At 40.6% G+C, this 16,172-nt stretch overlaps 1 protein-coding gene across 1 annotated transcript; it reads right to left on the minus strand.

Moving 5' to 3' along the window:
- Positions 1 to 9,788: 9,788 nt before the first annotated feature.
- LOC148829991 (transcription factor Spi-C-like) lies at positions 9,789 to 14,367 on the minus strand. Its single transcript, XM_088923547.1, has 5 exons — positions 14,254 to 14,367; positions 13,651 to 13,744; positions 12,534 to 12,649; positions 12,287 to 12,386; positions 9,789 to 11,668 (listed from the first exon to the last, which is right to left on the minus strand). Exons 1-5 carry the CDS (start codon positions 14,254 to 14,256, stop codon positions 11,226 to 11,228), a joined length of 756 nt encoding a protein of 251 aa, XP_088779673.1. The 5' UTR covers positions 14,257 to 14,367; the 3' UTR covers positions 9,789 to 11,225.
- Between the last annotated feature and the right edge of the window lie 1,805 nt (positions 14,368 to 16,172).

Consider the following 16,172-nt stretch of genomic DNA (forward strand, 5'->3'; position numbering starts at 1 on the left):
TCTAGAGGGCGCTCCCACCTTGTATTAATTATTGTCATTGCGTGCACCTGTCCCCTGTTCCCCTCTTCTTAATTAAGCCTGGCGTCTCCGGTGTTCAGGGCTCAGCATTGGAAGACGGACGCCCGGAAGCCCGCCTACCAGCGGGTCCAGGAGTGGCCTGACAGCACAGGCTTCATCCTGACCATCTGGGTCCGGGGCTCGGAGCGCCAGGTCTCGTTATGGTTTTAACTTCTGTTCCTGGTTCCCGTTTTTAACTGTTTTTGTCTTGGACGGATCTTCAGCTACCTGGACCCTGGACTGCACCCTCTTTTCCCTTATTGGACTTCCCTTGTTCGGACTCGTTCGCCTGCGCACCCTCCTTGCACTGGAACCCTGTCTTCAGCGTCCCCCCCGTCCGGCATCCCGTCCATTCCTCACCGCGTCTTCCCTGGTGTCCTTCTCCTGTCACCGCCCAGGGTCTGGAACAACACGCTCCCCGGGAGTGGGGTTCAGCCCTCGTGACGCTGCTGCAAACCGCGGATGGCGGGGTGCTCTGGATGGAGGGGGGCACCCTCGGGATCCCAGCGAGTTCGAGGGCCTGTGCTAGATGGCCTAGAGCAAGGCCACGGTGTGCAGGCGTGTTCAAGGCTCTGGGCTTCACACCTTGGCGGAAGGTTGAAGGTTCAACTCCCAGGTGGGAGGCAATGTGCCTGGAAGCTTTGTGAAATGCTCAGCTGTATAAATCAGTACATGGCAGGTGGTTAAGGATATAAGAACCAAGCGAGTGCTGAATGTAATAATACCTTCCACATCATGAGGATCAACAGCGTCAGAGGATGGGGATTTAAAGTGAGTATTTCAACAAGGTCAAACAGCCTCATCCCAATTGTATCCATTTCTGATCAGAATACAGCACTTAAAACTCTATAAAACAGCACATACTTAGTAATTATTGTACTGTATGTGGTTTAATAAAAAAAAGTGTTTTATTAGTTTTGTTAGTTTTCCCCTCTTTCCCACACCTGAAGAAGGCTCCACAGCTGCAATGTTGTGTTTCTTTTCTTCTCTTTTCAGCATGGAATAAACCTTTACTTGTTCCTTTCTAAAATTTTAAAGTTTTATAGTTATTTTTTGTTTTTTAAAGGGATCTATCACAGCTTTTTATTACGTTTCTGTAACACTTCTGTTTAAGGTTGAGCACTGGTTTATGGTTTATGAAGCACTCCCTCTCCGAATACAATACAGAATGATTAATTAGGAGGCAGCAGCCCTAGCCATCACACCATCATGCCACCTGATTGATGATATACTTTATATCATTGTACATTACATATCTTTTACATGGAGTTTATAACAGAAGTTCAGGAAGAGGCTCAGATTCTAAACTTGCACACTTCTGCTCTCCAGGTTTATTCATCTCATTCACCTCACCCAAGACTTCCTTTCACTGGGAAGCCTTATCCACACAACTAGACTGCCATTCCCTCAGCTAGTCACACCAAGTAATATGTACATATTTCCTCCCTCTATCACAGTCATTAGGATCAAACCAAAATACTGAATGTATAATGGGGACACTATACTGTAAACAGGTGCCGTCCTTCGGATGAGAAGTAAAACTGAGGTCCTGACTCTCTGTGGTCATTAAAAATCCCCGGGAGTTTCTCGAAAAGAGTCGGGGTGTTACCCCGGTGTCCTGGCCAAATTTCCCCCTGGTCTTTACCAGTCATGGCCTCCTAATAATCCCCATCTCTGAACTGGCTTCATCACTCTGCTCTCCTCCCCACTGAGAGCTGGTGTGTGGGGAGAGTACTGGCGCATCATCCAGGTGGGGCTGCACACTCGGGGTGGAGGGGATCCCCATTACCTGTAAAGAGCTCTGAGTGGAGTGTCCAGAAAAGCGCTATATAAGTGTAGCAATTAATAATAATAATTATTATTATTTTATCAGACAAACTACAGTGTTCATAGGTAGTCAATTACAGTCTTATTTGCAGAAGTCTGTGCCTGCTGATCAGTCTCATTCTGTCTGCTATGTGCTTCAGCGTCTTTAATCCAGCAGTTGCTGTGAATTTGTGATGTATTTCTGTCTTTCGAGGTCTGCCTGTGTATAAAAATAAACAGAAATGTTTGGGTCCAAGTGGGACTTTGTTTAAATGCAAGAGAAAATGTGCAGTGTAATGTGATGCCTAAGCATGATTACAGTAGTGAATTGAATTGCTGTTTGATCTTCTTGTTTCTGAGTAATTAAACGTGTCTGCAATTGTAACTTGACCAATCACTCACTTACAGTGATGTACTGTAGTAAGGAGCTGCACATGGGAATCAGCTGACAGGGGGGTAGAGATGTGAGATGATGATCGTACAAGTGTATCAAAAGCAGAGTTCATCTTCTCATCTGAAACCACCTGCATTTAAATGTGCACTGCAAAAGGTCAAATCTGTCAATAGGATTCTAACAACAGTTCTGCAAGTTGAAACTATATTAAGACAAAGAAGAATCAGACAGGAATTGAAATTAGAATAACAATGAAGTGCACAACAACACCCTGTGGGCTGAAGCAGTCTGCCTATGATAGTATCTCTGGTGTTTAAGCCTGTCTTTTGTCTCAGAGTAAAGATACTAATTTATTCTGTTAATAACTCGCCTGTCTTAGTGCCTCTTTATAACCATAGACGCTCCAACAACACAAAGCCTTGTCTTCCAGAGCTGGTGCAGGTGCAGTTCCCATTCTTACCGAAACAATTTAAATGACATGAGTTTCACTGGTACGATCAGTAAAAAAAACTGAAAGATAAAAGTTTGTTGGACAAAAACTTTAATTTAAGACTTACAGACACATTGTGCAGTTATCACATCCATGAAAATTTAATAGCTTTAGGTGTTTCTATACATTAAGGAATTGTTTAATTGTGAAAAATAAAATAAAATATAATATATACTGTATGTATATTAATACATGAGCATTCATTTTTTTTCATTTTCATTCATTCTCTGTTCATAGGTGAACCCTCCTGATTAAGCGTAGATCCTAACAATTATGAGGTTAAGCCTCCATTCTTTGACATCCTCACTGTCCCCAAAGCAAATCATAATCAGCAGGAAGCCTCTTCTCACAGCCCTGAATTAGTTTCCAACATCCTGACTTAGCAGTGACGTGTGCACTCCCAGAACAGTGGTCAGCAGGAGCACCACCTCTAGCCTGATGTCATCAGATCTCAGAAGCCTGGCAGGACTGGGCCTGGTCAATACCTGGATGGGAGACCTCCTGGGAAAAACTAAGGTTGCTGCTGGAAGAGGTGTCAGTGGGGCCAGCAGGGGGCGTACACCCTGCGGTCTGTGTGGGTCCTAATGCCCCAGTAAAGTGACGGGGGCACTATACTGTAAACAGGTGCTGTCCTTCGGATGAGATGTAAAACTGAGGGCCTGACTTTCTGTGGTCATTAAAAATCCCAGGGCATTTCTTGAAAAGAGTAGGGGTGTAACCCCAGCGTACTGACCAAATTTCCTATTGACATTTACCAATCATGGCCTCCTAATAACCCCCATCTCTGAACTGGCTTCATCACTCTGCTCTCCTCCCCACTGAGAGCTGGTGTGTGGGGAGAGTACTGGTGCACTATGGCTGCCATCGCATCATCCAGGTTGGGCTGCACACTGGTGGTGGTGGAGGGGATCCCCATTACCTGTAAAGAGCTTTGAGTGGAGTGTCCAGAAAAGTGCTATATAAGTGTGAGGAATTATTATTAATATTAATACACTTGCATTCTGTTTGCCTTTTTTACTGCTTCCCCACATTGTACAGAATACATATAGTACTGTAAATGCTGAGTCAAAGCCTTTTTCATACCTAACCTCTTCAAGCTTCAATTCGATCTTAGTCTTTTTGACTTTCCTTTACACTTTTACAGTGTTTTTTTTAACCCCGTATTTTTGTGTCATTTGCAAATTTGACTAATTTAGTAACCATGCCAGACTCATTGATCATTGATAAACATGAGGATGAGCAATGGTCTCTGAGGTACTCCACTAATTACATCACCCCAGTTAGGAAATTCATCCCTTGTCTCTGCTCTCTATAATATAGCCATTATCCAGTTCTCATCTTCATATTGGGATGAAGATATTCTGTACTGTAAGCAGAATATCTTTTACCCAGTACCATCCATCTTGCACTAATTCCAGATCTAATCTTTCCCATTCCTTCACATGTCTGATTTCCTGAAATCAAACAGTTTCAAAATATGATTTGAAGCATACTATACTGTGTTCACATTTCCCTAATATTTCCATTTCAGCAACATTGCTGCTGCAGCTGTTGCTATTAAGACATATCCACTACAGTATATTTAATAAATCTCTACACATTTAACCTCAGCTTCCTAACAGCATACTAAAATGTATAGGGTGTCTTAAAATAATAGAATACACTTCACTCAATTTAGTACCGTATAAATGATTCTAAAGCATTTGAAACACAGAAGCTAATTTTGCAATATTTCATATATGTTTTTAATTAGCTCTCAGTATTTTCAGTTAATCGGATTACTGCAAAACAGGGGAGTATTGTAGTTCAAAACAGGGGAGTATTGTAGTGTAATTTTTCAAATACCACTGCGTTCACTCTTCATGTGGGTTTGAGACTAGTAAGAATAATTCTGATTTTTCATTTGAATGTATTTGTTGAGATGAAAATTCTAAAAACAAGTTAATATTTCAGGTTCATATTTTCCTATTGATTTCTAGCCAAAGGAAGTGTAGGCAGAAACTAAGCCATGAGGTAAAAAACACATTAGACTGGCGTTGACACCATCAGCTTTCACCTGCAGGGCACTTTGTTGATGACTGACCCAAACAGACTCTTAATGAAATAAACAGTGTTTGTATGCCCTAGCACACACCATAATTAACTGCTCAGAGCTGCAGTGCTTCCCTCACTACCATTCTAGAAAAACTGGGATTTTCTGCCGTTCTTGTCCTCTCAGACACACAACCCGAGGATCTTGTTGCTCAAGGAATGAGTTTCCTTACAGACTTCGCTTTCCTTGAACTTCTGAGAACAATCCAGAAGAGCTCTGATCCTCTTAATTTTCTAATTCTTGATATTTCATTAGTGGATAAACCACGTCTAGTTCTCAGAGCGCTCTGGTCTCTGGCTGGCTTTTGCTAGTGATTCAGTCAGATTTGTACCTGCGTATTGTTACTTGTCATTAGTTCTCATAATTACACTTATCCAATTTCTAACTGCTTCTTCCAATTCAGGGTCGCAGAGCAGAAGCCTATCCTGGAAAGCAAGGCTTATAATTACAATTTACAGTACATATAATTAATACTCACAGTGTGTTAATCTTCCTAAGTGACCTTAAAACGACCAGACTGAACTGATATGTTAGTTTCCTTTTCACCTTGGTGATCTCTCCTGTTCTGGAGTAGGTCCTCAAGGCGCGGGAACGTTTCTGGTAGGTCATGGCCTTTTTGTTGCCTTTTATCTGGCCCCAGATCCTGGCCAGCTTGTCTTTGTTCTGCGCGGAGAACTGGAATATACCAGCGGAGGGCTTGACCCAGGATATGAAACTGGCCATTCTGGGGTCCTCCAGCATCTCAAACAGGAACTGAAACAGTCGGATCTTCTTCCCTGTCATGGGAAATGAGGAGGACAGTCAGAAAACAGAGCACTCTGTGCTTTAATCACTGAATAGCTCTGTGAGGTGAGGCAACAAAGGAAATATGCAGAGCAAGTGCTGAGGTGTTCTAATGGAGAGTGAAAGAGTTGGCACGTATCCCAACATACTAAGTAATCAACAGCTGCACCTTGTACTCACCGACACAGTATGACCCTGCATTCTAACTTTGGAGTCTATGAATTAATGGATAATGTTTGGCTCCTTATTTATTCCTCCTACAAAAAGGAGCATTTCAGAAAAGAGGTGGCAAATTACAAGTATGAATCCAGAAAAACCTGTAATATACTGTATATTCACATAGTGCCATTAATCTGATAGTACTCTGCTAATGAGGAATTAAATGCCTTTCTACAAAAGGCAGGTCTTTCTCTTGTATAAACTCTAAATGTTTAAAACAGTGTTAATAAATTGGTTCATGTGCATTAATGAAGTTACCCCACGAAAGGCAAAAAAACAACTTACTTTTTCCACTACTGTAGCAAGTTATTTTCATGTCTGCAGGACAAGAGCTTGTCAAGGGAGTATCTTTTGAGTCCTCTGGCCATTTCACATGTTCTGAATAGAAAAGCTTATTGTCCTGCCAAGGGGGGGAGAACCAGTCATTGATTGCTGGTGTAACGCATACGGTGGACATTGCAGGTTGTGAGAGCCGGCTTACCAGAGCGGTGATGTCACCACCCTTCCCTGTAATAGCAGCGGCGAGGGCGCATACCCACGTGAACCCGAGAGCGCTACACTGGAATCATTCTGAAAAACACCATCAGCCTAATGGTGTGTTCCAGAAAGATGTGCAGTACTTGTCTTTTTGGTTACTTGTAGACACCTACTGTAATTAACTTCAAGTTCATCTTTCTGGATAGCTGCTGAGACTACATTTGTAGGGGTAATCAGGAGTTTTTATTAATTCATAACAATTTATGGATTCATAACAACCACAACAGCAGCACCAATATAAGTAGAACATGTACCTCTTTGGGACGCAAGGATCCAAGAGAGCTTTACAAAGCTTTACAAAGAGGAGGGAACCCTCTTCTGTGAATGCCCTACCCGGCTGAGACACAACAGCTTTTCTGAGCCAGCAGCCCCGCTGCACAGCAGTCCAGGTAGTGAAGGGAGAAACTGCTTCACCCTCTGAATTTAGAGGGTCATTTAGAGGGGCAAGATCATACTAGCTCAGAGTGGAATAAGGCAGGATACTGGGGCTAGCGCCCCTACTCTTACAAAGTGCCATGAGATCTTTAATGACCATGTACTGTAATTGGTACCTTAGTTAGTACTCCCAAGTGTGAATACTTTCCGCACTGTATTTATTCACAACTCACAATTACACTGGCGTCATTCGAAATCTCTCATGTGGTTTTCCATGCAAACCTTCCAGTGATACAGTGTATACAGATAGTATTTAAGTATAAATGTGAAAGAAACATAACTGAGAAAGAAAGGTGCAGCTGGTAGCATGTAGTACCTGCTCAGGGTGGCCCTCTGGGAATGGGAAAGAGAGTGTAGCCGCAGTTTTTGAACCGTTGCACCACTCTTGGCAGCTATTCCCAAAAATATGGTTTTCTGTACAAGAAAGCAAAGCAGAGCTCTTTAAACATGACAGGCATTCATAATTCAGTGAGTAGACAACAGCGTGGTGATGTCCATTGTATGAAGATATTGGCTTGATGCACCTACTGTATAGTCTAAAGGCACCATTTAAAAATTATTAAGTAAAACAAAACATTTGTTCTGCATACAGCACCCAGTACAGTATTGTGGTACAATGCATGGCAGACACTAAAATCTATTAATCTAACCATTTTATCCAGTACAGGGTCATGGGGGAGCTGGAACTATCCCAGCAAGCAATGGGTGCAAGGCGGGATACACCCTGGACAGGATGCCAGTCCATCGCAGGGCACACACAGACACACATCCTGGACAGGACGCCAGTCCATCGCAGAGCACACACACACACACACACCTGGACAGGATGCCAGTCCATTGCAGGGTGCTAAAATCACTCTGTTCAGTAGAATGTGTGATAAACATGGGGTCTGACTGAGAACCCACTGTAAGTAGACCTTTGGAATATGCTGTCAGGACAGCTGCAGTGAAGGTGTTGCACAGTGATGCTCACTCATTAAAAGCTACCAGGCCACAGTTTCATTGGCATTTGCCACTGTTTATAAAAATATTAAGGACTCTGAGCAGCCTACTGCACTTGTCTCTGGCCCTTAATGTCAAACGTTTAATTTCAGTTCTATTTTCTTTGCTTGGGAAGGCTTTCAAGAATTCTGGAATGTGAACTCAATATTTCCAAAGAAACACATCGTTTAAAGGTATATTTATGTTCTATGTTTAGTACTGAGAGGCAGGACAAAAAGCATACCCTGCACCTTAGCTTCACCTTGTATAACAAACGCCATTATTATTAACAATGATAATAATACTTTATATCAAAACACTTTTCCTGAGAAGTGAGAAATTGAGTCACTTTATGTGTCACTGAAAATCTATATGTATTGTTATTTTTAATTCCTTGCAGGAGGTGTGCCCTTGTGTGTATTTTTTCTAACCTCAGCTGACAAAACATATGCACCTGTCTGTGATGTGTACTTATTGTCTTACACTGATTGTAACAAATGTTTTTTTTATAATGGTCTATTTAGCAAGTAAAAACAGTTACCACAAATCAAGCAGTTTCTATTTCCATACTGCTGCCTGTTATGCTCTTCTAAAAACTCCAGGATAACATCAAGATCTCCTTTTACTGAACTCTGAAAAAAAAAAATAATTTAATCACCTGTGATATTCAAATGATGTACTGTGCAAGCTTAATATTTACCATAATTGTCCAGTATGCAGTATTAAAAAAGGCCTGTGTTAGGAGTTCCTGTGTAGGAGTTAGGTCACGCGTCATGCATTCCTGCAGTGTGTCCAGGCCTGCCAGAAGATAAATTAATTACTTCATTGTATTTTTAATACAAACTGTAGCCTGAATTTGAGAAGTATAAGAAGTACCATTTTCATTAGACTAATATTAAAACTGTCAGTTTACAAACTGTTTCAAAATCCAAAGTTGCCTTCTCCTTAAGCTGTACAATGAAACTAGGAGACCACATAAAATATCAAGAAGAAAATATTGTCATATAATTATTATCTGAGAAAACCAGGCAAAATTGCAGTTAATCAAAGCAAATCTGTAACAACTATGATATGCAACATATGATGTTTGTCTAACATCAGGCGATCTTTTAAAGAGCATGAAATCATCTTCTCTTCTGTTTTTCTGTATCTCTTCTGCAGTATTAAACTGCATTATTTCCCGTTGTATTTTAAGCATATACAAGAATTATTACAAATATAATATCCTTTATTAAATAACAAAAACAAAACATGAGAGCTACCTTTGTGGTCTAGATCCTGCTGCGACGGTCAATGTGTGCTCTTTACAGGCGAAATGAGGTTCTGTCTCCTGCAGTGCCCTCCTTCTCACTCTTATATCTTAGATGCACTCTTATATAGCATCTGTAGAGGCACTCGGAGGTCCACCCTCTCAGCTGCTAGATTTCCAGCCACAGCATCAATATTGCTGGACCCCACATCCTTATTGTGAGAAGTGATAAGGGTGACGGCTTTCTGTCACAGATCTGCAGGTGGCACTCGCTGACTTTTTTTGCACCACAGCAAACCAACAGTCTTCCACCACACATTAATCCATCCAGACAGTAATAACACAACTATTATTCCTGATTGGTTTCCTGAACCGGGGCACTGCTTTCTCACTGGCTATGAAGCAACTGTTGATTTTTTTTATTTTTCTATCCGGTACCTATTGCTTTTTATTGTCTAGAGATACTTACAGTACTTTAGTTCAGATATGATCATATCTGTAATGAGTATTTCTCTTTTGTGAGATTAAACTGCCCCCGATCCTGCAGTCAACGAGGGCCTGTAGCACCCCTGTTAATATAGTACTACAGCATTTGCACAGCAACATTTTTTCACCAGCAGATTTCCTAGTATGAATAAAGGGGTGAAGCAGATAAGAAGCAGACTCGAAGAAAGCCTGTTTAGACAACTTAGTATGAGACAGCAGCAAGAAAGACAATAACAAGAACAGCTCAAGACGTCACTGTACTGTATATATAACGTATGTCAGATAATTTATTTGACACATTCCAAAAAACACAGTAGATTAATTTATTTACAAAAAATCAAAAACAGTTCTTCTCAACATTTACAACAAAATGATTTTAGGTGAAAGCAATGTTTGTGCAGATGAAAGAAGTTTTGAATGGTGATCCAGAAAATAATACACATGACAGTAAGAGTAAACTACATTCCTTTCTGTCAAGTATATTTCACTAATCCTGGATGGCAGAAGGCATGCCCTGCTCTAATTTCCATCACCCCAGTTTGACATCTGTGAATTACTACTAATGTATTACTAATTTGTCTCATGATTTTATCCAGAACACCTTATATCATAATGCTTTATATATTTACATATCAAATGCGTGCATTCAACACAACTTTGAATTTTTTTGGAGCAAATTGTGTGAAGAACCTTGCTCAAGGGTACAACAGCAGTACAGTATCTCTCCTGGGATTTGAACCCAGCGCCTCTCAGGTACTGGCCCCTCACCATGGCTCCACGCGTTCTGATCCCTTTGATTAAAGGGCTGAGCATCACAGGAAAAGAAGAGGTAGAGAACAGAATTGTCTTGACCCATCCATTGACTTCTGGAGATCTGCTAAGTCCTGGTATTGGTCAAGGAAAACCATCACAAAGCTGGAATACACCCTGGACAAGACACCAGTCCACTGCAGGAAATATTTACGAGAAATTGGCACATATATGTACATTACTAATCAAACGTGTCAGTAATATTATGCAGTTATAATAATGCCTGTGTGCTGTAAGACATGGAGATTAAATGAAAGCATTGATTTAATTCATTGGTGTGCCATCACTGAGCACGAGATTCTTCAGGATTCTTATAGCATCATCATCGTTATCACCAGCCAAGCTAAAATGGAAAAACTAAATAATGCATCTCTAGACGAGAGCAGACATGTACAGCAGATCATAAAGTTCTGATTCGCTGTCACAAAACCAACACAGCTGAACAAGCAAGTTTTGATTTAAATGACAACACCAGGTTTTGTCCCAGTCCTAAAATTCAATCATCTGTTTGAAAAATTAGGAAATAATATTTTTGTTTCCCGGTTAGTTACCTTTACTGTTTGCGCGTTCCAACAGAGGGCGGCTGCACAAAAATAAGATTATTGGTTTAAAATTAAGATGCTGTGCTGAATCAACGCTTCATCAACATGTGTGAATGCAGTAAAGAGCTCAATAACTACTGGGGCCCCATTACATTTCAGGTACAGTACCTCAAAACTGCTAGGAAATACCATGCATACAACTCAATGAACATATTGATAACCAGCTGAAACTTATTTACAAAATACAACCCCCCCCCGATTAAAACAAACAAACAAACAAACAAACAAACAAGCAAACAAACAAACAAACAAACAAGAGTAAATAAACATCAGGCTTCAGTGCATCAGGGATTTGACTGGATTGGTGAGCAGTTCAAGTCGTACTCGTTGTCACAGTTGAAGCCGCTGTAGCAGTTTGGCCAGGTGTCCATGCTGCAGTAGCCCTGCTCCGTGGGGATGTACTGGAAGTACAGGGTCTCCCTCCCAGACGGGTGACTGGGGCTGAGTCTCTGAAGGATCACGGGGTTGAACTGGTAGGTCAGCTTCCGGCGGATTTTGATGATCTCCCCCGTGCGGCTGTAGTTCCTCAGAGCTCGGGCCATCTTCTGGTAGGTCATGGTCTTGCGGTTTCCCTTCCTCTTGCCCCACCGCTCAGCCAGCTTCTCCTTGTTTTTGGAGATGAACTGAAAGGTGCCGCTGCCCTTGTCCACCCACTGTATGGAGTCGGCCATGTTGGTGTCGTACAGGGCTTCGTGCAGGTACTCGTACAGCCGCAGCTTCTTCCTCCCTGCGCCAGAGAGTTCACACGTAAACTTCACTGGAATGGAGCGGCCCGTGGGGAAGCATACAGTAGATTCGGCACAATAAGGACGGTGCGAGTCATGTGGTAGGAAGTTAAGAAATGGACTCTTTTCTCTTGTGGTTTCTTCTTTTTTCCTGCAACGCTAATACTGCCAGCCCAAGTCAAATTCCATTTACTGGGAACTGCTCAGACCCTGCACTACATGGTCGAGTGACGTCTGATCTGCATCTGCACTTAAACTCAAAACAATAAATGCATTACAGTTTTCAAAACCTTTGAACCCTGCACCCCTAGTTGTAATTTTGTGGGAACGTAAAAAACAAAGGAAGGACAATGACCCGCTCTCTTTGACATTTTTGTAACGTAAGGAAATAAATGTATTTACGATTTTAATAACTTTATGCCTATATGTGATGGACATACATTTTAATTCCTAGAATATTGAGGTTTATGGTAATATTGAGTTCATATACATGAAAATCCTAAAACAATCTGGATTTGTAGTGTGTAACAGTGCAACCTAGTGTAATGTGCACAAAAGACTCTGGGTAGCATGGTTTACATGGCAAAAAATATAAAACAGGATCAATGGAAATTCCTGACCTTTTCCACCTCTTTGCTGGGCAAACACAGAGTAAGCCAGATGGTTCTCCAGAGGAGGAGTGTGTGTCAGAGCTGTGCTGGGGACAGTGTGGGCCCAGGGCTAGCAAAACAAGAAAGAAAATGTATCCGGTAAGGGCGACTGGAGAGAGGTGTACGACCCCCAAATAGATTTTACACAGTCACGTGCCGGAACCGCATCTTTCCCAATCCTTGAGCTCATCAGCTCAGCGTCTCGCTTCTCACTCACCGGCAGCTCACTCCAGTTGTATACGGGCGCATCGGGAATGAGAGGAGAGGAGTAGTAGCCGAAGCTGGTCCTTACGGGGGCTGGCTGACTGCCCTGGGCGTCATAGAACTTGTACTCTGTTCACAGAGAGAGGAACACGCGATTACAAACGAGAGGCACAACTAGAAACTGCATTTACAACCAAGAACAGGAGGCTGCACAAAGGGTGATGGGAGTTATTCGAGCCCGTTCCCTGGTTTCTTTCAAGAAATGGAAAGTTGAGATCCTTATCTCAATTAAACACAAGCTACCACACAGGCTAGATGGGCCAGCCTCCTCTCGTTAGTACCTGTTCTCCTGTTCTTATGTTGAAACAGCAAATACAAAGGAAGGAAAAGCAACATTTGCTGAGAAAGAAATGAAGAAATTCTGCTTGGAAATGAAATTGTAATTTTCTGGAAGTTTGTGTTGTGTGAGTAAGGTTGTCTGTGCGCTAGTATGACTGTCGTGGGGGAGGAAAGACAATACTGCTGACAGACAATTTGGAGACTCAACATCAGGGATTTTTAAAAAAAGAACTCTAAAAGTGCTAAAAATGTGCTATTTTTTTGCATAGTGTGGAGATTAATTTGAGTGGAGTTTATAATAGTAAATAAAATGAGAAGCAATGGTAAGTCCCCTCATGGTTTTAGGAATTCAGCCCTGTGTTGGTGGCTGGGGGTTTGCAAAATATTGTGACCAAATTTGTCTCAGAGATTAAAAATAAAGCTTTTGCATCAATGGCTATTCCATTTTAATTTATTTTTCAGCACAAAAGGAACAACAAGCAAACAAATAAATTAATTATATTTAGCAACAGATAAAGCTTATTCCACAAAGGAAAAGAAAAGGGACACCGTGTTTCAGCTGTGGAGCCTTCTTCAGGTGTGACAGTCTTATGTGTCTTTTCTTTTCCTTTCAGCATGGAATAAACATTTACCTGTTCCTTTGCAGCCTACTTGAACTTTAATTATATATATAAAAACCAAGAAGGGAATCTTAACGTTTTCAAGAACCTCATTTCTGAGACCCAAATGCATTAATATAATACATATGGGTATCTTGATCTGAATTCACTGCTGTTTAACAGAAACTGTACCTGACTGGTATTGTTGTGTGCCATCTGAATGACGCTGGAGCACGTCAATAGCATCCTGGAAGTGTTGGCTTAAGATATCTTGGTCAAGGTAGCTCTGCAAAAAAAAAAAAACAAGATTCTAAATACAAAAGGTTTGAAACCTCTGGTACGTGCTACCAAGAGACTTCACCTGTCAGCATAGACTGTTTCCATAAGTCAACAATTTGTTTTGCACCGTCACTGCCTATATAATTAAATTAATTGATTAATTAGAATCAAATAAAATCGTATAGTACTTGTATTTCATGTGCCTGGTTCCTTGAAACATGCGTTTGTATGTTTCACAGAACACTTTGGGTCTTGTTGTAGGTACAGTACATTCTCGATGCCTATTTTCAGCTGCTAAAACGTATCAGTGCGGATGTGTAAGCTACAGCCTAATGCAGACCGACATTCATATACATCACACTGCCATATTTAAAATAAGCCATAAGTCAAATCCCACTGTTCGGTATTAGTTGATCACTTTTACCCCTTAATGTTCAAAGCAGAGACGCAGTATGAGAGGGTATGATACGCAATCAAGGGTTTGACAGTTCCATAAATGTTAGCAAACATACTTACCATTTTCCTACATGGGAAAGGAGTCCATAAGAGATGCACAGGGATATGACAGGCGAAATACAAGCAACGTGTTCAGTGCCAGCTCTTGATTTCACTTCTTAGAAGTTGTGATCATGGAGATAGAGGGATGGGAGTTTTTAAAGCTTAAGTCTAAACGTCACCACGACAAAACACACAGAATTGCATACCATTAGCAAACTTCTCTTTTTGTAAATGATAATCCTCCCACTGTGTCCATTTTAGCATAAGTCCATACGGCTTTTGAATACTCGTTCAATCAAAAACAGTCCAACACTTACATTCAGGACATCTAGATTTTTTGTGATTTTAAATACCTATTTCGGCTTTCAGGTAATACTGTCATACCAGATTTTGTAACGCATTCATTCATTGCTTTTTCAAGATCAAGACCATTAACAACAGAAACTATATAGAAAAACAGTGTTGCAACCTACTGTTGAGTGTTGTCCTTTTTGTTATTCTGGGGAGGGTTTTACAGATGATTATTTAGAAAGAGAGTGTAGTTATATAACTAAAATTGGGGAAGTTCAGGAAATGGGTATTTCTTTCACTGTTTTCAAGTAGTATTTGCAACTCAGTATAGTAAGTTGAAGCTGTTTTAGGAAATACTGGAAGAATGACTCATTCCATGAAGAATATATGCAGTTTTAGGTTATGCCAGAGTGATGTAACCCAGCAGTGATGAAATATATGAAGGAGCCATTACTGTTCGGCTTAAAACACTATCATAAAGTTAATAGTGGCTATTTGGAAAAAATACAGTTTCTTACAATTTAAAAGTAATAATGATGTAAAAGAGCTTTCACTTTTTGTCATGTTTCTGATTGGGAACTGTCAACACCCAGTTACATTGTCTTCCTCAATATGCAGGTACACAGGAGTTCCAGTGTTTCACTGCCTTTCCACCTCTCCAAATAATCATCTGTGGGAAACAATGATTACAGACATTCTCCATCTCTGACTTCATCATAAAACTCTCCCAGACACCTCAGACACTGACCTTTTCCCTCCTGCATTTCGTATCTGACTTGGAATTCTCTTTATAGAAACCAAACAAAAAAGTCTCTGGCTTATATACCAGTGAATGCACCGATGTTAGTGTTCTGTAGTCTGATTGACTTCTTTCTCACAGCCTTACCATTGAATCAGTTCAGTTTCTGTTCTTTCTAATTGCATCAAACGTCTGCATGGTTTAATATTTTTGATTGAATAATACTTTTTTGGCTAAACAATTTATAGGAGAAAAAATCATGTCAAATGCTTATTGTGTTTTCAGAATAGTTCTGCCTCTTAAATATAATTGAGTTTTATATCCTTCAGGAACTGCATTTCTTTTTAAATGCAACATCAAAATTTAAAGTGATTTGTGTACGTGAGAAATAAGGAACACATTCATTTTCACAAACTTATGCAACTATGTGTGCACATTTACAGTAATGATACTGATACATGTGTGTGTATAACAGGCAGCACAATTTATATTTAAGCAACAGATTTTGCCACAGGTCATCCATGAATGTTTACTACAAAATATGAGATCTTTCATATATTATTACATTCAGTTTCATGTCATATCATTTCACAATATTTGTCAAGATATTGTTGGTGTCAAGTCTTAATTACTGAATGTAATAAATTGCCAGTTTTATCTTTTCTTTGAGATCTTTTCAAGTACTTACATTTTGCATAATAACCATTATTTCTGAAAATGCTGGAAGGATTTCAAAAGAAGTGCTGAAAAAACTGTGCAGAATAGTGATTGTGCAACAAATCAATTTGCAGCCTCAAAAAACAATCTGGTATCACTGAAGTTCACAGAAAAGTTCTGAAAATAGATGCTGAAGGGAAGGGAACAGAGCAGTTTGGGGTTTAGATTGCCGTTAATATGGCGAGGTCTC

Source organism: Atractosteus spatula, chromosome 8 (assembly GCF_055471065.1).
Source record: "Atractosteus spatula isolate fAtrSpa1 chromosome 8, fAtrSpa1.hap1, whole genome shotgun sequence".
Classification (NCBI taxonomy): domain Eukaryota; kingdom Metazoa; phylum Chordata; class Actinopteri; order Semionotiformes; family Lepisosteidae; genus Atractosteus; species Atractosteus spatula.